The sequence below is a fragment of the Ostrea edulis genome, chromosome 3 (genome assembly GCF_947568905.1).
Source record: "Ostrea edulis chromosome 3, xbOstEdul1.1, whole genome shotgun sequence".
Lineage (NCBI taxonomy): Eukaryota > Metazoa > Mollusca > Bivalvia > Ostreida > Ostreidae > Ostrea > Ostrea edulis.
In genome coordinates, this window is record NC_079166.1 from 47705375 (window position 1) to 47729084 (window position 23710).

Here is a 23710-nt window from a genome sequence, read left to right on the forward strand (position 1 = left end):
CCTGAATATTTAATTGAAGACAAATAAATAAAATCCACTATTTCCATCCTGGAATTTTTTTTTGTTTTGCATTTAAGTTTCTCTAAATTATAATTGACTACCAATGGCCTTCAAAATGATTAAAGAGTATTTGTAATGTATATAGACCTGTATTTATTACTATTCCAAAACTTTTCTTCAATAAAATATTTCAATGAAATAAAATGTTTTACCAACTGTGTAATCCTTTCAATTTTTTTAAATAGGAAACACACACATATTTTATTTTGGCCTTATCCTACAGTACACAAAGTTTTATTTCCTTAGAAATATGAAATCAACAAAAAACCTCACTGTGACACAAACATTTTACTTTAGATGCACTTATCAGTATACATGATCAAAGGAACACAAACGTGCACCCATTTAAATCCCTGTATTACAATGCACAATCATCATACTGCAGCTAAATATGATGACTTCGAACACGCCTGTAAGGTAAGCTTGGTTTGTGACGATGAATCATTTCTGAAAGTCCAGAGTGGCAGTTTTCGAAAGGATTTCTGTCTGTTACAACGCACCTGCATTTTAATTTACGTTTTGGAATGCTACACAGTACCTTGTATTTCACCAAGTCCATGGCCACTTTTTTAACATCCTCCTGGTAATTTGGTAGGTGATGAAATCCTTTCCTTGGGTTCATATCATTGATTGACTTTAGATGTTGCACAAATCCAACCAAATGGGGATATTCCTTTGAATGCTCTATAATACTGTTTTTCGTCTGATGTCCTGAGCAAGCGATTTTGCTTTCCCTGTTCAATAACTCGAGGTATTCGTCCAAAGCTACATTATTGTTTCGCCCTCCTTGAACATTGACAAACCGATTTGCTACTAAACGCTCACACTGCTCCTCTGCAAGAACTCCAGATGTCAAAGCTGATAAGTGAATGGAACCAATCACATACTTAAGTTTGTTTGTTCTGTTATATATGGGCAGTTCATACTTGGTAGATCTTACTGAACGTTCCCCGTCTCCCATATCTACAGCGGTATCGAGATTTTTGTGCAACAAAGTTAATTTGAAAAGGAGAGAAATATAGTCCTGTACTTCATCTGAATCATTTCTTTTCTTCATCTTCTTATCCTTCTTCACAACAACGTTATGGACTTTTGATTCATGAGACTGTAATGAGCCAATAAAAGCATAATCCTTATCACAGAAATGACATTTAATTCGTCCACCACTTATATTTTCAGTCCAATAATTTTCCGGATGATTCGGGTCTGAAAGCACTTCTCTTATTGATTTACAAACATCTGTGCCATCATCAAAAAACCATTTCCTTATAATTCCCTCACAAATGTCATCCAGCCAATGCAATTTCTCCTCCTTTGTTAAATGCTGAAAATTTTCTGGCACAGGAATTTTGCAATTAAAATCATTTAACCCAAAATGATCATAGAAAAGTGTCATGATTATACCATCCAAAATGGTATAGTACAGCATTTTGTGTGGTCTGTACGAATTCTTTACTTTTCCTTTGACGTTCCTCATGTTTAAGAGATTTCTATAATAGTAAACAGTTCCAGGATCACTGGCACTTCCTGTACTGAACGTCATCTTATGTATTGCCTGGAATTTAAATAAACAATGTTTGGTGTTTCATTTTATAATCCGAATCATTTTATAATATTAAGAGATATACACCTGTAATGGCCATGCTAACCAGGTTTTTCAAAACAAAAATTGTAATGAAGTACATGTACATGCTTACATAATATTGACAAATGGCTCATGAAGCGCACCGCCCATCTGATTCACCTTGTCACATATTTATTTTTTGATCCCCTGTTGTGCCCCCCGGCCTTGATTTTCATTAACTTCAAACTGCAATATATTGAGAAGCTGTCATATTAATTTGAACTTTTCTAGCACAATGGTTCTGAAGAAAGAAAAAAAATCAATTTTACCTATACATTCATATGTAAAAATTTCAGAAAAGCTCCCTTGAGCTTTCAGCTCAGGTGAACTAAAAGTCACAACTAAAGGAAAGAATGTCCTCAAGTTAGCAAATGCTTCATGTCAATTCGCCCAAGTTCGTGGTAAAAATTTTACCTCTAAGAAATTCATGAGACGATGAAAATCCTCTGTCTTTGAAATGAACCCTTTAAGTCTCTCTTTCGCAGAATCTGCATTGCCCATTGCTCTTTGAGCTCCCTGCACTCGTTCGTCAGTGAGTCGGTCTCCTGAAAAAAAGATATCAAGATGAAATATGCCTGTATGCATCAAATCAAGAAGCCTATGAGCATTTTCACTTATCTGAGATTCATAGATGAACACACTTGAGATTCATTAATTATGTGGATTATCATGCTCCCAAGTAGAATATAGGCTCATATACCCCTAAAATAAGACATTTACTCCTTAATTCTTTCAGTTTGCGGGCCAGAGAGGGGTGGTGCGTTCCAATCCTCTAAGCCATTTTTTAAAATCCAATTTCAATTCTAAATATCCCCCTTTGAATTTGGTCAGATGTCTATGCATTTAAAAGTGATTGGATTAAACTGAATTAAATATTATCATTATTATTGTCAAGCACAATACATTTTAGGTAGTAAGTAGGCATGTATTCTCAAAAACAAACCAATTCATTGTGCAAATATGTATATAATAATATGTAAATGTTAATAATAAGATTATATCAAAATAAAAACAAACCTCCAAAAAATACAGGTTCCACAATTTCATCATCTTTCATTGGCACATACTTGTCTGTTATGTTCTTCAGCAACTGGATAACATCTGCAGTTTTGGTCTCGTTACAGTCGTATAGACCAAGTGGATACTGAAAATAAAATATACACTATGTACATACATACATATATATAACAATAAAAACTGCAAAAGATAAAGACAGCTGACAGATTACATGCATTTAAAACTATCAACATATACACAAGTCCATTGGGATCCTGGGTTAGAATAGGTACCCAGTTCCCCTTGTGTGTTGTAACAGGCAACTGCCTGGGGGTCGGTCCTTCAAATGAGACCGCAAAAACCGAGGTCCTGTGTCACAGCAGGTGTGGCATGATAAAGATCCCTCCAGTAAACACACATAGTTATTTTCCCTATTGAGGTACTTATCAACTTGCTTAAAAAAAGTGCATTATCTACAATATGACAAAATGTAAGTTAATCTCTGCTACATATTCATGCCCATAAATGGGAGCCACAAATTAAGGGAAGGGAATAAGAACAACGATTGCACTTTGACTTTTAACTACTGATAATTCAACATATCATCACCTGAGTGGTCTTCAATCCAGCAAAGCAACTGTACTTGTGCTCAAGATGATCTGGATATATTTTGTTGAAGAGATTTCCAATCTGTGGCGAGTTTTGAATGAGAGATCTTGCACAGAGGAAGGTCATTTCCTTTAATAGTAGCTCCTGTTCTTGGGTAGATGGTATAAATTTCAAAATGTCATGTTCTAGTCTATTCTCTGTCTGAGAGTCTGTTGAAAATGCTGGCACTACCCTATCCACAATGGCATACATATTGAAGAGGTGAAGTGAGAGGGTTTTTCTATCTGAAGTTCTGTAAGATGGGAGTATATTCTTATCCCAGTTGTCACCTATGATCTGGTACTTCGTGTGACCACCTTCTGCCCATGAATCTTTAATAGATTTCAAATCCATGTCTAAATTATCTTGCCAGCTGACAAATTTCTTGTGAATGGTTTGTGGATGGACACTTAATCCTAACTTTGACAGCCTCTCGATATCCTGTAATCAAAAGTTAAAATATATGATACAAGTATAAATTGCTTTAAAATTTACATGTTGTTTAAATCACTTAATCAATGAAATATATTTTTATCAGAACTGGGTGGTAAAACCACCTCCGGTTTAACCAGCAGTTTTAACCAGTTATAACCACTCTGGTCAATACTCCCAAAGTGGTCAATTGAGATTGAATCTGTCCCTTTTCCCATTTTATGCAAAAATAAAGATGAATTTAATACAATCATGGTCCAACGCTTACTTTTAATATTTAGAGTGTATAAATATATGGATCAATTAACATGATTAATGATTCCCATAATGTGTAATATCATTATTGTAATTATTAATACCCTCTGTATTTATAAACCCCTAAGCTTCTCAAAGCTCTCATATTATATAGCTGATATGCTCTTTTTTTCAGTGTGTAATTTTCTTAAAAATTAGCTACTTGATAAGTACCCTTGGCAGGGGTGAACCACAGTTTTTCATTTCTACAGTAGCATTTTCCCCAATTTAACAGAATAATTTACATCATTCAATTGTATTTACATGCACATTATACTCTGATAATATAAATGCAGGTTATGAATTACAGACTGTATTTACCATAATGACCACTTTGACATAAAAAAAACCTATCATGATCACTGAATTGTCAATTGATCTGTATTGACCACCAGCCCGATCAATACTAATACATGTATTGACCGACTTTTTGCCAACCTTTATTGGTAAACACTGCAAGTTCAAACTGTATTGCTATCTCAGCACAAACCTTGTGTTTACTTGATACAAACCTGAGATACATGCAATACCAGTGATCTAATGGGCTGGAAACCAAATATTATACTTTTAAGTCATAGTAAGTACACAATATACATATATAATGGTACTTACCCGTTGTGTACAGCCTCCATGTGTAAGGATGAACCCAGTAAAATAATGCATCAGAGACATCTCCTGATTCCTGCCATGTAGTGCCACTGCTGCAGACAACATGATGTGAGAAAATGGTTTACTAGGAGGAGCAGGTGGTATGTCACACACTACTGATGACAGTATCGCAAGAAGTGAAGGACATGTTTGGTTCAGGTCATCATACATAGCTTTCCAGTGGAAACCAAAGAAGTTGTGATAGTCTTTTCTCTGCAACAGGGAATTTCCTCTCTTACATGTCCTATGAGATTCCTCCTTCAGAATTTGCTCTGCACCATGGATCACTGCTGACTTATTTGCTTTGCAAAGACTATCAACTATGATTCTATCTACATCTTTTCCTCTGATGAATGCTTTACATATGGTTTTGTGCGCATCATTTGTAATTGTCATACTTTTCTTTCCACTGGTATAATATACAGACACCTGTATTTAAAAAACCCCACATCATAATCAATGTGTATTCAAGACTGAAGTTCATAAGTTCGTTTACCATGATAAATGATATAAATCATTGTGTGACACTTTTTCATTACTGTTTGAATTTCAAAATCTGGGGAGCGGATGGAAGATCTAATTTTAATTAGATTGCTTTAATAGTAGCAGGAAATTAACCATATTAACAGCTGAGAACTTAATATTTACAAGAAAAATGTCATAATTTGCTTACATATAAAATCCATCAACATGATCAATATTTACATGTCTTCTATCAGTTTAAGATGGACAATAATCAAGTTTATAGACAAATGCTGAATACGTACTGAAGTGCATTCAACGGTGTTGATATCTGTCAACAAAATAAAGAACAAAACTATAAAGTCATGCAAAATAAAACAAAATTTAAAGCAAGAGACCCACAGGTTTTAACGGTCACCTGAGTACTAACGCCCATACATAGAAAAAGATTTAATACATTTTCGCTAGAGAGGCTCAAAGGCTTAAACTCGTAACCCAGGGGCCATGATTTTCACAATATGGGTAGAGATCTTAATGGACATCATAACCATGCATTTATTTTTTCTCACACTTTTGAGCAGAGAAAAAGATTTTCTAAGATTTAATATATCTTTACAGTACTATATGGCCATATTGACCCCCACCCAAGAGACTGAACCCCTTTAATACCAAAGGGCCATGAATTCCACAATTTTGGTAAATGGCTTCAAGGACATCTTACCTATGCATTTGCTTTTTCTGTGTGGGAGCAAGTAAGTTTTGGCACAACACATGAGGTCTTGGGGAAGCTAAGATAATACATTTCACAGTTTACATTCCTCTTACCCTAAAGAAGTTTCATACCAAAAATGGCAACAACTCAATTTGCCTAGTGGTTTTCAAGAAAAATTTTAAAATGTAAAATATTTAACGGACGACGACAAACGACAATAGTCCACCTAAGTCACTTGGATATCTGATTTACTACCATAATTATTGAGGAATTCTGACTAGTATTCAAATTAACAAGCCCCAAGGGTACATGCTTGTGACAAAGCACTAGACCAAATACATACTTTACAGACCCCATATCTTCCGAAATTAAGTCCCTTGTGTTCATAATGTTGACCTGCAAGGAGATTGTGATCACATTGTTTCTTTGAGTACGCAAAAACAATTTTTGTTTTCAAAAAGATATTCACTGATTCTTTAAAAGTCCCAATCACCTAACTACCTACTCTTATTTTCTCTTAGATGTTAGCAGAAACACAACAATTATCATTTTTAGCCTTATTTTGTAACATTATGGTCAAGCTCAACCTTTTCAATACACTGTACCTCAACTTCTCCATTTTTATAAACATTTTCATGTTTATCAGTTACTTTCTCCTAAAATGTATTCAAAGATATTCAGTTACTTGTGGTCTGCAATTTGTGAAGTTATGTGTGTTCAAAGTTCTTGTTTTTTGTAGAAATCGAGTGCAATACCCAGTCATTACCTGTTTCAAAAAGTCCCCACCAAGAGAGCGCCGTGCTTTGTTGGTATTCACAATTACATTAGTGCTGACAGGCTGGAGTTGTACCAGCTTCACGGGCATTACCCTTCTGATAGGTACTAACAGTGGATCATCTGGTCGAACCGTCTTCACATCAGTATTTTCTTTAAATGGGCTCCTTATTTCTCTCTTTTCAATGAATCTTTTAGAGGGGGAAGGCACACAAACATTAAACCTGTATGAGATTGAATGTACATCATAAGATCAAGTTCTTTTTATCATTAAAGCCACACATATTGAAACAAATGAAATATCTTTTTGGCAATATATTGAACAAAATCTGCATGAAATCGAGTCACCCCCCCCCCCCCCTTCAACATACACATTTACTTTGATACTTATTGATTTAAAATCGATTAAATATGCAGTTATAAACGTATATGAACCTAGTGAGTTGTATTCTATCTAAGAGTTTGACTTGCCATTTTGAAGTTGGGGAAAAAGGTCACGGGGGAATTTATCGACTTTCTAAAGTGAGCAGGGCTATTTAAATGTGACTAACCTTTGCAGCGTGAGTTGAACAGATGCTTTAAAAGATTCCCTCATTGTTGCTGCTTCCTTTTCCAGTTTTAATACTCTTTCGGTACTTCTGAAACACTTTTGACACACACCTGTGTCAGTTGGGTACACCACACCATCCGAAATTCCGCACACATCTTTCAAAACTTTCATTCGGTCCGTGGAAAGTCGAAGTTTTTTGTCCAGGTATTTGTTGATTTTAATGTTACCATCAGTGTCAACAGATTTGCTTACAAATGAAAACCCACAGATAAGGCAAATGTTCCCCAGAGGATAGACTTTTCGTGGGGTAGTCCGAGTACTCACATGTGTTCCAACTGGCGCTGCCAAATTTTTTTTTTTAATTCGGAAGTTTAAACATTCGGAACTTCTCGAGGCTTACCGTTATTTACTTTTACATCCAAAGATGTAAGCAGTGACGATTTGATTGGCCAATTCATATTGAACTCTGACGCGACCTCTAATGGGATGTTGTTAGATCTTCCACGCGACGTATCGAAAACTGGGGAGCGGATGGAAGATCTAATTTTAATTAGATTGATGCAGGGCGCTCAGGACCGTGTCTGTTAGGGCTCTTTACCGTGTCAACACCTATTAACTTTCATTTCAAATGCCAGGCAGAAGAAAAAGGAAGAGACAATGCCTATTCTAAACGTCTTGAAATCGAATCATGGACTCCCGGTTGCTAAACGAACACACTAACCCCTAGGCTACCACGACAATCGTTTCACATTATGAGTCAGAGGAATCTCCGATTTAGTGGTAGAGCGTTCGCTTCATAACCGAGAGGTCGTGAATTTGAGTCCCGCTCGTGCCATGGCTGCATCAAAACTAAGACTTAAAACACATCAGGTTGTGATTGCTCCTTCTCCAAACGCATGGTATTGAGAAGTGAGAATCACGGGTCTTTCGGATGAAAGGTGGAGATAACGAACAGTGATCAATCTCATAACTCCTATAAGCAATACAAAATAAATAGTGATCAATCTCATAACTCCTGTAAACAATACAAAATAAATAGTTGGACAAACACGGACCCCTGGACACACCAGAGGTGGGATCAGGTGCCTAGGAGGAGTAAGCATTCCCTGTCGACCGGTCACCCGCCGTGAGCCAGGTAAACAGAGTTATCCACAGTCAAAATCAGTGTGGCAAGAACAGCCTAACAATCGGTATGAAACATGTCAGACTTTAAAAACGGAGGTTGCGTATCACGGCAGTAGTTGGCACGTTAAAGAACCCTAACTGCTACGGCCCTGATTTTCAGCTGTTACGTTAAATTAACTTACAGGTCAGTGATATCTATATTTTACTTTCTTGAGAGCATTCATTTTATTATTTACGCTTTCTGTATTTTCACTACAAAACCAGAGAAAGCATTTTCTTATTTAATTAACCCAAAAGGTAAAACAATCACAGTATGTTCGCTGTGGCCTTCAACTTGACATTTAGATACATATCGACGACGTTTTATCTACTAACAATGATCATCGTCATTCAATATCCCTGTGAACTTGAAATCCACGTCTGTTCCGTATAATGATATATCTTATTGAAAATAAATGTTAACGGCAAACTAACAACTCATCTTTATGACAAACGGGATGATTTCAGCTTCTCCAGCGTCAACTTCCCATATTTCTATAGCAATAATCCATTATTGATCACCAGCTTATGGTGTTTATATCTCTCAACTGATTCGATACACAAGAGCTTGTTCTTCGTATAACCAGTTTTTATACCGAGACAGGCTGTTGATGGTTGGTTGCATATTGTTTAACGTCCCTCTCGAGAATCTTATACTCATATAAAGATGTCACTATTGCCGTTGAAGGGCTGCAAAATTTAGGCCTATGCTCGGCGCTTACATCCTTTGAGCAGGGAGGGATCTTTATCGTGCCACACCTGCTGTGACACGGGACCTCGGTTTTTGCGGTCTCATCCAAAGGAACGCCCCATTTAGCCGCCTCTTACGACAAGCAAGGGGTACTGAGGGCATATTCTAACCGGGATCCCCATGGGAAACAAGTTTATATCACAGGGGTTTCAACACTCATTTAAAGTCAGCATTTCGCAAATTCTATGGTCGTTATAACGATCTAGTTTGCCAGTACAACCTGTCATTGAGTGAAATGCTGACTGACACGTTTCATATTAAGCCGTTCCTGGCACACTGAGTTTGAATATGGATTACTCCGTTTACCTGAGCAAGATATAGGGCTCACGGCGGGTGTGACCGGTTGCCAGGGGATGCTTACCCCTCATAGGCACCTGATGTCACCTCTGCTATGTCCAGGGGTTCGTAGTTTGTTCACCTCACTATTTTGTATTCCTAATAAGGGTTATGAGATTGATCACTGTTCGTTATATTTACCTTAATGTGACAACAATTTATAATTTCATTAAAATCATTCGAACGCGTAAAATGCAAAGCTAGCATTCCACCCATTCATTAAGACTTTACGAATAAAAAAGTCATGGACCGGACCTATGGAACGCCGTTTCTGCCTTATAGTGTAAATCAGCCTTACTTTATGTCGATACAGCTTTACGTTATGTGGTTACATCATTATGTTATGTGGTTACATCACTATGTTATGTCGATACCTCTTTACGTTATGTGGTTACATCATTATGTTATGTGGTTACATCATTACGTTATGTGGTAACATCATTACGTTATGTCGATACTTCATTCCGTTATGTGGTTATATCATTACCTCATGTGGTTATATCATTAAGTTATGTCGATACATCTTTATGTTATGTGGTTATATCATTACGTTATGTGGTTGCATCATTACGTTATGCCGATACTTCGTTATGTTATGTGGTAACATCATTATGTCATGTGGTAACATCATTATGTCATGTGGTAACATCATTATGTCATGTGGTAACATCATTATGTTATGTGGTAATATCATTATGTTATGTGCAAACATCATTATGTTATGATAAACTTTCAAGTGATCGAGATTGATACAGATGCAAAATGGCGCGCTTAAATTCAAACGTTGTGTTTTCAGAATTATCACATTGTCTGGCCTGTGCCCTTTTTAAAAATTTGTCGTCTTTTCGTTATTTCGAGGCGAAAAGATGACAAAATGAAAGCGACTGTATCATGGATGTAAATAAACGCGAAGAAATTATTTGCCAATTGCATACTGATAGAATGAAATACACAAAGAGCATCGTATACATACGACACATTCAATTCTTGGAATATACAGTACATACACATAAGTAATGCACATAGCATGCTTACCTAGAAAACGCATAAATGCGGACAGTATATGTACTTTTAAAATGTTAGATGCTCGTTCTGCTGATAAATCTACGAAACAAAATCATGAACTCCATTTTTATCTCGACAGTTGTGATTCCATTATACAGATTGCGACACGCTGAACCCACAGGGATCTGAAGTATGGACACTATTATCCCCCCCCCCCCCCATCCTTTCTGAATTTTTTTGCGGTGATAATTTCTCCGAAATGGATTCCCTGTCTAACCCATCCCAATTTCGATTTATGTAATCGTTTCACGCTTTTTGTAAGCTTTAGAGATTGGCGTTCTACCGGTATGATGAACGGTAGAAACTTGCAAAAAGTGTGAAAAGATTACAAATGGGATAGACAGGGAGTCCACAGATTTCGGAGATATTATCGCTGCAAAGAAAAATCAGAAGTGTGTGTGTGTGTGTGTGTGGGGGGGGGGGGGGGGTGAGTAGTAATGTCCATACTTCAGGTGCCTGTGATTGAACCCGTGCCAATAAGGATGTCTCCAGTTGAATCGGGAAATATCAAAGTCGAATATTTTTCCCTAATTCAATGCTTGACCGCTCAAGGTTTTTCGCAGTTTCTGATCATGCATGCGCATGTACACAGTGCATCTATTTGGATAAATTGCAATCACAATTCAATATTTATAGATAATTATATACAAGCAAGATTAATAATCAATAACATACATTTTAGGGGTGATACGGGTATGACATGCATAATCCAAAATAGACATTTGATTACACAAAAATATATACATGTATATAAGAGGGAATATAGTGCAGCTTTCAAACTTTGTTGTCTCAGGATTGACAATTATTTACCGTCACTTTGCATGTACATACATGTGTGTGTGTGTGTGTGTGTGTGTGTGTGTGTGTGTGTGAGAGAGAGAGAGAGAGAGAGAGAGAGAGAGAGAGAGAGAGAGAGATTCCCTATTTCGATGTACAATGTCATTCGACAGAAGGAAAGAACATTGATCACTAAGTGTTAGCTTACAAGCATTCATGAATTTCAACTATTTAAAAAATTTGTATTTACAATATAGTGGAAACTTACAAGAGTGGCATCGGTGTTCATATTTGAATTCAATTAGAATTTTTTTTTAAATTATAAGTTTGGGTTTGGACATAAAAATATTCAATTGTAAAGTACTAAAAGTCTCTCAAGTTGCATGAAACTCTAAGTTTAACAATTCCTTCTTGATATTGTGATATAATTAATGATTATCCACAACAATCAGCAAATTTCATATTGAATTCCTATAAAGTCAGACAAAAAATAACGGGGAAACCTGTACATGCATTTTGTTGTCTTTCGGGGTTTTTTTAGAGGCGAAAAGCCGCTAATTATCGTTTTGTCGGCTTTTCACCTCGAAATAACGAAAAGACGACAAATTCTAAAATGGCACAAATCAGTCACCATCCCTAACCCAATTTCATTTTAAAAGTAATCATGGAAACAATCTGTTTGAATTTGTGAATTTTAGCGCGCTATTTTGCATCTGTATCAATCTCGATCACTTGAAAGTTTATTATAACATAATGATGTTTGCACATAACATAATGATGTAACCACATAACATAAAGAAGTATCGACATAACGTAATGATGTTACCACATAATGTAATGATATAACCTCATAACATACTGATGTTACCACACAACATAATGATGTTTGAACATAACATAATGATACCAAAAAACGTAATGATGTTACCACATAACGAAATGATGTAATCACATAACATAAAGAGGTATCGACATAACGTAACGGTGTTACCACACAACATAACGATATAACCACATACATGTAACATAAAGAAATATCGACATAACGTAGTGATGTAACCACATAACATAATGATGTTACCACATAACAAAGAAATATCGATATAACATAATGATGTAACCACATAACGTAATGATGTAACCACATAACATAAAAATGTATCGACATAACGTAAGGCTGAATTACACTATAAGGCAGAAATGGCGTTCCATATGGACTCGTACCAAGCAAGTACGTGTGCCACATTGTAATAAAAGTCGTCGTTATGTCAGTTACATGTATTCTATGCGAGAAGTAATACTGACGAATATAACGTCATATACACCTTGAATGTTGATGTAGGGAAGTTGAAGATCGTCGGAGGATACCCATTCATGTGATGACTTACATACATGTATATTTGATTCAATAGATATGCATCTATAATTTATGAAACTTTGTATTATGTCAACCTTCCATATACGTTTGACGAAGAAACAACCTCTCCTATACGTTCGTCAAACTTTAGATTGTTCTTCGCCAAACATACAATATAAGATTGATTGATTGTATCTTCTTTAACGTCTCTCTCTTAAGAATTTTTCACTTATATGGAGACGTCAACAAGACCGGTGAAGGGCTTCAAATTTAAGCCTATGCTCGGCGCTTACGGCCATTGAGCAGTGAGAGTTCTTTAGCGTGACACACCTACTGTGACACGGGACATTCGTTTTTAATATAATTTCCGAGGACCCAAGACATTCACACCTGATGCCGTGCGTTTGGCGATGGAACTGTCACTACCTGTTTTAACGACTTAGGTCTGTCGCAGCCGGGATTCGAACCCCGGTCTTCCCCATGCGGGGCGATCGTTCTAACCCCTAGACACCGCGGCGGTGTACGATATAAGAAGTGACAGTCATGGGTCTCTCGCGAGGTCCATTGTCAGCGTAAGTGCTGGTACGAGAACAAACCTGTTTCCTGTACGGTTCTGAGCGCTGTGAAATGTAACAACGATTCTTGGAATTTCACCAGCAGCTGAGACGTCTTAATATCTGTAAGCTATACTCGGATTGGACGTAAAACTGTTAAAATGTTCAGATAGCTGGGTCATTGATGTGATTCTGTTCGTGATCTTGCGGTCATACTTGCAGAAGGTTTCAGAGATTGCATACCGGTATAAGAATATTTGACAAGAATGAGAGATCATTAGTGATTACATTTCTAAATTATGGGTTTTTATATATCTATGAATGACATTACAAAGTAATTGCCTACCTTGCTGAATTGAAATTTTTCATTGAAGAAGGAAAATGGATGCCCACAATCTATACCAACAATGAATGTCGTCAAACGCTGTCCCAAAGACAGTACCGAATGGATCAAAGCAAAAGAGAGAAAGCAGTGTCATTTGGTTGTACAGAACTGCTCGAAACTACGACAGGAATTCGTTTATCATTGTCTACCTAACAAAGTCCTTGACTCTTTAATTGAAGTTTGTGCACCAACAAAAATAATAGTGGGTAAGAATACACTGTACTTCGAAATGTGCTTAAAGGCACATTTAAATGGTCAGTTCTAATTATCGACGAATTTCAATATACATGTATAGAATTACCATAATCTAAGAATCTAGACACGATTTATTTCAGGTAATTACTGTCCATTTTATGACTTGCGTCGGAATACTATTGGACCGAATTTCAACCAACCTTGCAAAGACCATGTCAAGAAATGCGCAAACGTATACACCTCAAACTCGGTCCACAGATGTAGGTATCTGCAAAGAGACTTTTGGATATGTTTATGTTACAAACATGTGGGGAATTCAATTTTCGTCATAATCCTACCATTGGTATTCTTTAAGAGATGGTAATCTACATGTATTGCAGATCAAGAGTGCTATGAGGAAATCCAAGAGAATACAACTGATGATCCAGAAAAACGCATATTTCTGTAAGACACTTTTGTTATTTACTACGAACGCATGCTTTTGTGTAGGATACATTGTGTCTAATTGTCTATTTAAAATATTCTCAATTTAAGAAAGATATGATTTTCGGGAAACCATTAAATATCATTATGCATCTCCCTACTGTATGTATTTGGAAGATAATTTTATCTAACCTTTACATTCTTTGAACAATGGAGACTGCCCATTGTTTTCATGTTATCTCAAAAGAGAACATGTTCGTTTTGTTTTAATATATCTTCAGCTTTCGGAGTTTATTTTGGTTGGGTTTCTTTTTCCGGGTGTATTTATATATTTTTGAAGTAACAAATTATCTGGTACAATTTATTATAGCGGTGTTTTTTATTTCAATTCCATCAATTTCATTTTGTCTCAAGAATGATGAAAAAGCCAGTATAATTGTTAAATGTAAGGTAAATATATTCATGACAGGTACGACTCGTTAAAGGTTAATATAGAAATCCACAGTAAGTATATGCTAAATTCCTCAACGAAATAATGCCATTCACAACCCTGCTGTTTTCCAAGGAGCACCAAACTACAATGCACAAACGTAGTCTCATTATTGTTGCAAGAAAAACATGATCGCTACACATAGCCATGTCCCCCACCGCCGCAAAAAAAAATTGAAGCACAAAAGTCCCATAACTCCTGTAAAATTTGTCGAATCAAAATGACGGCGCAATATGATCAACTATATAATATACTGTAACTAACAATCCTACAAAATTTGAACAAAATCCGTTGAGCGGTTTTGGAGGAGTTCCGTCCACAAAGTATACCTATAGTGTACTATGTACAAATTCAACAAAGTTCCATAACTCCTGTAAAATTTGTCCAATCAAAATGATGGCACACTATGATCAACTAAACATGGTGACTAACAATCCCACAAAATATGAACAAAATCTGTTGAGCGGTTTCCGAGGAGTTGCGTCCACAAAGTGTTCCTATAGTGTAGCACGTACAAATTCAACGAAGTCCCATAACTCCTGTAAAAATTGTCGAATCAAAATGGCGGCGTTATATGTTCAACTACACATGGTGACTAACAATCCTACAAAATATGAACAAAATCTGTTGAGTAGTTTCTGAGGAGTTGCGTTCACAAAGTGAAGTGGGACGAACGGACACCGGTATTTCCATGTCCCCTTCCGCGTTGCGGTGGGGGACAATGAAAGCATTATGCTAAATTAAGTTCCGTTTTGATTCGGGTTAGAATAAGTTCCCAGTACCTCTTGCTTGTCGTTAGAGGCGACTAAATGGGGCGGTTCTTCGGATGAGACCGTAAAAATCGAGGCCCCGTGTCACAGCAGGTGTGGTACGATAAAGATCCCTCCCTGCTCAAAGGCCGTAAGCGCCGAGCATAGGCCTATTTTGCAGCCGTTCACCGGCAATGGTGACGTTTCCATGTGAGTGAAAGATTCTCGAGAGGGACGTTAAACAATAATTAATCAATATGCTGAATTAAACGCCCCATTTTCGTTCATGCCCGCGGGGAAAGTGCACCAATTTTTATATTTTCAACGCAGTGTTAGTACTTCACTGGAGTCTAAATATAATGCATTGTGCTAAACTCTGCACTTTACGGTATGTCAATCCCAGTAAATTCCAATAACATTTCACTTGTGTTAATCCGTGATTGTACATGTATATCGGTTACAGTTCTGCGTAACTCAACAAGAAGTTCAAACTAAATACGATATTTTCATGGCGTGTGAAAGTATTCCCTATAATGCGTCCTGGGTGAGTTTTACAATCTAGCTTTGCAAAATCTGAAACATTGACAGGGGTGAAAATAAGGAACGACAACTCTAGACAGGGATTGGACATTTTGGTCTTGGCTAAATATGTGGACTGACGCCTTCGCCGAATCAGCTTCGGCCGGTTTTAGGAATTACGTGATATCAGCCGAAATTTGGGACATTGAAGCGCACATTAATTTATCTGTTATGTTTAATGAAGTTTTATGCCAAGCGAATAGGCTCGTTTTCGTCCCAGTGGTTATCTCTAAATCACTCCTTAGAGGTCGTAAATGACATTTATTACCAAAGTTAGACCAGAAACAAACATGTAAACACACTGTCTTAGTGAGTTCTAAGTATCTTGACCCCCTCCCTCACATACATTTTTAGCTCTTTTTTTTAAAAATACTATTTCACCCCTTCCTAACTCTCTACAGAGTCAATGCCAATCTCATAGAAGAACATGTCAACATTTTTCACTGATTTCCCGTGGGGCTCCGGGTAAAAATAGGTCCTTAACACCCATTCATTATTGTAAAAGGCGGCTAGATTAGGCGGTCCTTATATCCACTGAGCTACTTCGATCGGTCCCAGAAAATGGAAAAATCATAAATGATAACATAGGAATCATTGGACTTGTATCTGTTTACTAATACAAATCTATTATACCAGAGGTACAAATGACAACATTCAAGAAAAAAAAATATGTAATCACTATGGTATGTGAATTTGTTGAGAGGCTTTGGGTAGTGGTTTCACGAATTATGCACACACATTTTGGCATTGGTATATGGATAAGCGCACATACTCTTAGATTACTATATATGCCAAGGGTTTATTTGACCAATGATGATGACCTCTGTTTGGTAAATGTTACTTTACTTTCTCGTAGGGTGTACGCACAACTTACAATATAATAACTCTAAGATCGTTATGTAGGGATGTTATTAATAATATTTTAACTAATATGATAATTAATTTTTGATATTACGTATATACACGATATAGCTCCCATTTTGGAAGGGCATAGATCAATACGATGCATACTAGTGTTTTTAATAAGATTTTAAATGTTTTTCTTGATAGTGATCCAGCACTTACAAATGGAATCTATGTGATATGTGCCATTCTAGCTGCTGTGCTGCTGCTTTTTGCCATTCGTATTTATCTTTTACGACCATGTGTTAGAAAAGGTGAGTATTGAACACTATCTAATATCTTGTAAAAATATTGATTCATCAAAATGGCTGTTGTAACAGACGAAAGTCCGCTGCGACTGGAAGCCCCAATTTTAGAACATTTGGGTTTCTCTCAAAAAGGTCAGAAGCTCAGAACGCACACACATACACACATAGAGGTTTCATTTTCGATCTTCAAGAGTTATGGCTATCGCTTAGTTACACTTGTTATCAACAATTCAACTATGACGTCAAAACCAACCAACTAAATTTCAGAATTATGAGACACAGTAAATTTACTTTATTCCTTTCCAGAGAATATTAACTCAATATCATTTTTAAGTTCTATTTGATGTCACAAACCGGTATTCTAATATTCATCATGATCGAGGACTAGCCTCTAAATAATATTGGATAGAACGAATTCCTAATCTCTAATTCTCTTTTTTAAAAATCGTTATTTCAAGTATGCAATTCATCTTGGAAAAAAATTTCATGCATTATAATGAAACTATTTACAAACAGAACCTGGGCACTGAAATGGGAACCAAAGTTGCCCCAGCATTTGCGACATAAGATTTTTGGAAGAGAAATTATTTTCCACATTTCAGGAAACAATTGGACAAGAATTTGAAAATTTCTATGACAGTCGTGAAAACGTTTCTTGGGCGATTGTTTTATTATATGGGACAGAAAAGATCAGTTAACAGAGTTTTTCAAAAGTATCAGCAGACTAGCCCTACCATAAAATTTACTATGGAATCCGACAAAACTATTCTGTCCTTCTTCGAGTCGTTGTTAATAGGTATAAATTACCTCTTTCCTGAGTGTAGAAAAGAAAGGGCATGACAAAACCTTGAGTAGTCTCTTCTCTAGGAGTGCGCTTGACCTTTGGACCCCAAATTCGAAAGGGAACATCTTCGTCCCATCGGTAGTCCATATGTATGATATGGTGACTGTAGGTAGAAAGGATAATACTTTACAGGCAAGAAACCATGATGCTACTTCGATGTCCAGTGTGCTTGACCTTTGACCTTTTGATCCCAAATTCGATAGGGAATATCTTTGTCCCATGGGTAGTCGATATGTATGATATGTTGACTATAGGTGGAAAGGATAATGCTTTAGAACCCGGAAACCATTCCATCTACAGACAGACGGACGGACAACCTGTTTCCACTATATCCCCCGCAACAAGGTTATAAAAACTAACTCATGTTTCTTCGAGGATACAAACCTGCATTAAACGCTACTTAAAATATAGAAAATTTAATAATTATGTTCCCCAAACAAAGTTTGGGAACATATTGTTTTTACTCTGTTTCTTCTTATTATTAAGGTCTTCCGTTTCCAACGGAAGACCTTCTAGTGATTCTACTGTTTTTTCTTCTTCTTCTTCTTATTATTTTTTTTTTCCCTTTCGTCTCCTAAACCGTTGGATGGATTTTCCTGAAACTTTCACAGGTTATAGGGAACGATGGTACCTCGAGGCATTTTTTTCATTTTTTCAAAATTCATTTCCGTTCGTCAGATACGTCCGATTTTCCGGTTTTTGAAAGAAACTTTGTCCGGGGGTAAACTTGAAAACCACTAAAGATAATCGAATGAAACTTTCAGGGATGATAGATCTATTTTCTCTATGGTGCATGCACGTAATATTTTTTGTCGCCGTTACTTCCGGTCGTCACCGGAAGTGATCAAATAAATCATCAATTTCAAACTTTTTTCTTTCAAATTGAAACTTACTTTGGTTTACTATATCTCGTTCTAATTCTCACAAAATGTTGACCCCACCGAAAGTTGAATCTCCAACTTCCGGTTATATCAAAGAAAGACTATTCATTCTCTCATTTTTCAGTGCCATAAATCTCGGTCATAAAACTAGTTAATGAGTTGAGTTTTACATATATTATAGTCACTATAAATGTCTAGAGTAACCTCAAATATTTTTGTAAAATTCACTTCCGGTCGGCAAATACTGCTTATGAGCTGTCTTCGTTGTCAAGCGTTTTTCTCAGAAACGGTAAAAGATAGAGTCACCAAAATTTCAGAGTTAATAGATCTCATTTGTAGGGGTGCAGTAGGGGGGTAAGAATGTCGGCCGTCACTTCCGGTCGTCACCGGAAGTGATTAATAAATCATAAATTTCAAACTTTTTTCTTTCAAATTGAAACCTATATCGGTTTATTAGGTCTCGTTCTAATTCTCAAAAACTATTGACCCCACCGGAAGTTGAATCTCCAACTTCCGGTTATATGAAAGAAAAACTATTCATTCTCTCATTTTTCAGTGCCATAAATCTCGGTCATAAAACAAGTTAATGATTTGAATTTTACATATGTTATAGACATTATAAATGTCTAGTGTAAATTTAAATATTTTTGTAAAATTCACTTCCGGTCGTGAGATATGGGGTGGACATATTCAAATCTTGTTTTTTCAGTTTCTCAATAATGAATATAGTAGACGCTTGAAACTTGTAGAGTTGATCAACTAACATTAGTCCATTGTACACATACATTCAATTTTTTCGTCCGTCACTTCCGGTCTATACCGGAAGTATTTGAAAAATGTCGATTTTCCGATTTCTTCGAGTGATTTCTCAGAGATGGTGGATAGATTTTCTTGAAATTTTCAGGAATAATGTCTTATGAAAGGACCTTCCTATAACTATTTTTGTTTTTACAAAATTCACTTCCGGTCGGAAAATATGGCCGATTTTCTGTTTCTCAAAAGGAATTTTGTCCAGCATTTTTCTTGGAAAAGGTAAAATATAGGTTCATCAATTATTCAGGAATTATAAATCTCCGTTTGCAGTCGTGCAGTAGAGGGTTGAACATGTCGACCGTCACTTCCTGTCGTCACCGGAAGTGATTGAAAGAATCGCAAATTTCAAACTTTTTCTTGTAAATTGAAACCTATACTAGTTTATTAAGTCTCTTTGAAAGTGTCAAAAGAATATTGACTCCGTTGGTAGTCAAAACAACTACTTCCGGTTTCTTGATAAAATACCTTTTTACTTTTCATCTCTTTGTCACCATAAATCTCGCGTATATTTGAAGTCTTTCATATGATTTTCACATGTCATAATAAAAGTATCAACTTCTAGAGTTTGGATCATTTTGTTTTTCAAAATTGACTTCCGGTCGATAGTAACCTACTACTTTTTCTTTCTTTAGTCTACTTCTTTTTGTTGAGAACTCTTTCAGATAGAGACGTGACATTTTCAGGGAATATAGACAGTAAAGAGTCGCTGTCATTTATAGGAAAACGCATCATAAAAGTACTTCCGGTCATCACCGGAAGTTACGAGAAGTGAGTAAAAAATTCGATAATACATTTCTCATTCATTGTTAAGGCACATTTTCTGATATATTTAAATGGTTTTCGTAGGAACAGAAAGCTCTTTACCGGAAGTGATCTAACGGAAGACCTACTCATTACTAGTAATGAGTTTCTAGTTATTAAGGTCTTCCGTCTCCTGCGGAAGACCTTACTATTATTGTTCGCGTTCTTCTTCTTCATTATTATTATTATTATTATTTTCCTTGGTAGTACACGCGTTTTTCTCAGCCATTTCTCGATCGATTTTCACGAAATTTTCAGGAAAGTTGTCGTTTGGTGACGAGACTTTGCTTGCAAAATTTCGTGCTTGACGTCACTTCCGGTCAGGAGTTATCTCTCTTTTAGTGACTTTTTGAAGGGCCTTGTTGTCCACGCATCTCCTCCGTTAGTTTTGAAGCTAGAGTCTTGAAATTTCTACACAAGATAGAGTAAACATTTTAGAAGATTTGTGGGGGATTCGATTTTACCGGAGGCGATTTGCCTAAACGCTCGCCTGGACCTGAAAAAATGGATGCCAAAATGTTTCGCCGATTTCGGCGATTTTTGACCTTTGATCTCCAATATCTTTTTTCTTGCAACTATTTTGTTAAGACATGTAGAACAAAAGTTGTGCACATTTACGAGATCTTTTCGAAAATATCAAGATTTAGGGGCTAGCCCCTTAAATTAGGGATCTAGAAGGGCTCAAAGTCTAGATCAAATATCTCAAAAATCGTTAATATTTTGGTATAAGTCAAAGAACAAAAAATGTTCATCTCAACAATCCAAATCTATTCATATAAAAATTTAGGTCATATGTTACGTAATAAGGGATTTTAAGGGCCAAAACCATAAATTTTTTACCCCTTGTATCTCGAAAACGACAAATATTTTGAAAAGCAATAAAGAACAAAAGTTGTTCAGAATGATGATCTGAACAATATGCATATTTCGTTTTTACCCTATGTGGCCCCGTTAGGGAGCTACAGTTTGGCCCCTAAAAATTACTTCTAGAAATAACTCGAGAACGGTAAAGAATTTCTAAATACTTGTTGAACAAAAAATGTTTGAAATGTCATGACCTTTCTTACGATATCAAGCAAAAGGGGCTGACCCTTTAAATTAGGGGCCCAGAAGGGTCCAAAGGTTTATGAGAATATCTCAGAAACTATTAATATTTTGTAATAAGTCATTGAAGCGGAAATGTTCATCTAAACGAGCTTGTTCTTATCAAATCAAAAAGTAGGTCATATGTTACGTAATAAGGGATTTTAAGGGCCAAAATCATAAATAATTGACGCCTCATATCTTGAAAACGACAAATATTTTGAAAAGCATTATTGAACAAAAGTTGTTCAGAATGATAATCTAAACAATATGTACATTTCGTTTTTTCCCTATGTGGCCCCGTTAGGGAGCTACAGTTTGGCCCCTAAATATTTCTTGTAGAGATAACTCGAGAACGGTAAAGAATTTCTAAATACTTGTTGAGCAAAAAATGTTTAAAATGACAAGGCCTTTCTTACGATATCAAGCAAAAGGGGCTGGCCCTTTAAATTAGGGGTTCAGAAGGGTCCAAATGTTTTTGAGAATATCTCAGAAACTATTAATATTTTATAATAAGTTGTAGAAGCGGAAATGTTCATCTCAACGAGCTTGATCTTATCAAATCAAAAAGTAGGTCATATGTTACGTAATTAGAGATTTTAAGGGCCAAAATCATAAATAATTGACGCCTCATATCTTGAAAACGACAAATATTTTGAAAAGCATTATTGAACAAAAGTTGTTCAGAATGATAATCTAAACAATATGTACATTTCGTTTTTTCCCTATGTGGCCCCGTTAGGGAGCTACAGTTTGGCCCCTAAATATTTCTTGTAGAGATAACTCGAGAACGGTAAAGAATTTCTAAATACTTGTTGAGCAAAAAATGTTTAAAATGACAAGGCCTTTCTTACGATATCAAGCAAAAGGGGCTGGCCCTTTAAATTAGGGGTTCAGAAGGGTCCAAATGTTTTTGAGAATATCTCAGAAACTATTAATATTTTATAATAAGTTGTAGAAGCGGAAATGTTCATCTCAACGAGCTTGATCTTATCAAATCAAAAAGTAGGTCATATGTTACGTAATTAGAGATTTTAAGGGCCAAAATCATAAATAATTGACGCCTCATATCTTGAAAACGACAAATATTTTGAAAAGCATTATTGAACAAAAGTTGTTCAGAATGATAATCTAAACAATATGTACATTTCGTTTTTTCCCTATGTGGCCCCGTTAGGGAGCTACAGTTTGGCCCCTAAATATTTCTTGTAGAGATAACTCGAGAACGGTAAAGAATTTCTAAATACTTGTTGAGCAAAAAATGTTTAAAATGACAAGGCCTTTCTTACGATATCAAGCAAAAGGGGCTGGCCCTTTAAATTAGGGGTTCAGAAGGGTCCAAATGTTTTTGAGAATATCTCAGAAACTATTAATATTTTATAATAAGTTGTAGAAGCGGAAATGTTCATCTCAACGAGCTTGATCTTATCAAATCAAAAAGTAGGTCATATGTTACGTAATTAGAGATTTTAAGGGCCAAAATCATAAATAATTGACGCCTCATATCTTGAAAACGACAAATATTTTGAAAAGCATTATTGAACAAAAGTTGTTCAGAATGATAATCTAAACAATATGTACATTTCGTTTTTTCCCTATGTGGCCCCGTTAGGGAGCTACAGTTTGGCCCCTAAATATTTCTTGTAGAGATAACTCGAGAACGGTAAAGAATTTCTAAATACTTGTTGAGCAAAAAATGTTTAAAATGACAAGGCCTTTCTTACGATATCAAGCAAAAGGGGCTGGCCCTTTAAATTAGGGGTTCAGAAGGGTCCAAATGTTTTTGAGAATATCTCAGAAACTATTAATATTTTATAATAAGTTGTAGAAGCGGAAATGTTCATCTCAACGAGCTTGATCTTATCAAATCAAAAAGTAGGTCATATGTTACGTAATTAGAGATTTTAAGGGCCAAAATCGTAAATATTTGACGCCTCATATCTTTAAAACGACATATTTTTTGAAAAGCATTATTGAACAAAAGTTGTTCAATGTGTCATAACCTATCGATCAATATCAAAAAATGGGTCTGTGGGCCTCATGGCTCGCCTGTAGAGTCGATTTTTGTCGATATCAGTCGATTTCAAAAACTTGTAACTGGTAAATATTTTG

The 23710-nt window shown here is 36.0% G+C and overlaps 2 protein-coding genes across 5 annotated transcripts in view; one reads left to right on the plus strand and one right to left on the minus strand.

The window, feature by feature from the left end:
• LOC125677722 (uncharacterized) overlaps positions 1 to 23710 on the plus strand; it is a 62882-nt gene that overhangs the window by 13643 nt on the left and 25529 nt on the right. For all 4 annotated transcript variants that reach the window (XM_048915873.2, XM_056158011.1, XM_048915874.2 and 1 more), the window contains 4 exons: positions 13579 to 13795; positions 13925 to 14044; positions 14165 to 14228; positions 17076 to 17182. In XM_048915873.2, coding sequence (XP_048771830.1) covers positions 13579 to 13795; positions 13925 to 14044; positions 14165 to 14228; positions 17076 to 17182 — 508 coding nt within the window. The remainder of the gene's footprint in view (positions 1 to 13578; positions 13796 to 13924; positions 14045 to 14164; positions 14229 to 17075; positions 17183 to 23710) is intronic.
• On the minus strand, positions 334 to 6697 carry LOC125677724 (uncharacterized). The gene is made up of 7 exons (XM_056158009.1): positions 6643 to 6697; positions 5470 to 5495; positions 4667 to 5131; positions 3290 to 3769; positions 2702 to 2828; positions 2099 to 2229; positions 334 to 1615 (listed from the first exon to the last, which is right to left on the minus strand). Exons 3-7 carry the CDS (start codon positions 5096 to 5098, stop codon positions 446 to 448), a joined length of 2340 nt encoding a protein of 779 aa, XP_056013984.1. The 5' UTR covers positions 5099 to 5131; positions 5470 to 5495; positions 6643 to 6697; the 3' UTR covers positions 334 to 445.

Excerpts from the sequence above, each read along its gene's own strand:
- LOC125677724 (XM_056158009.1), bottom strand. The coding sequence starts at position 5,098 with ATGACAATTACAAATGATGCGCACAAAACCATATGTAAAGCATTCATC. Across the intron at positions 2,829-3,289 it reads CTGGATTGAAGACCACTCAG|TATCCACTTGGTCTATACGA; the intron begins GTGATGATATGT and ends TTTTATTTTCAG. Across the intron at positions 1,616-2,098 it reads GTCTCATGAATTTCTTAGAG|GCAATACATAAGATGACGTT; the intron begins GTAAAATTTTTA and ends TTTAAATTCCAG.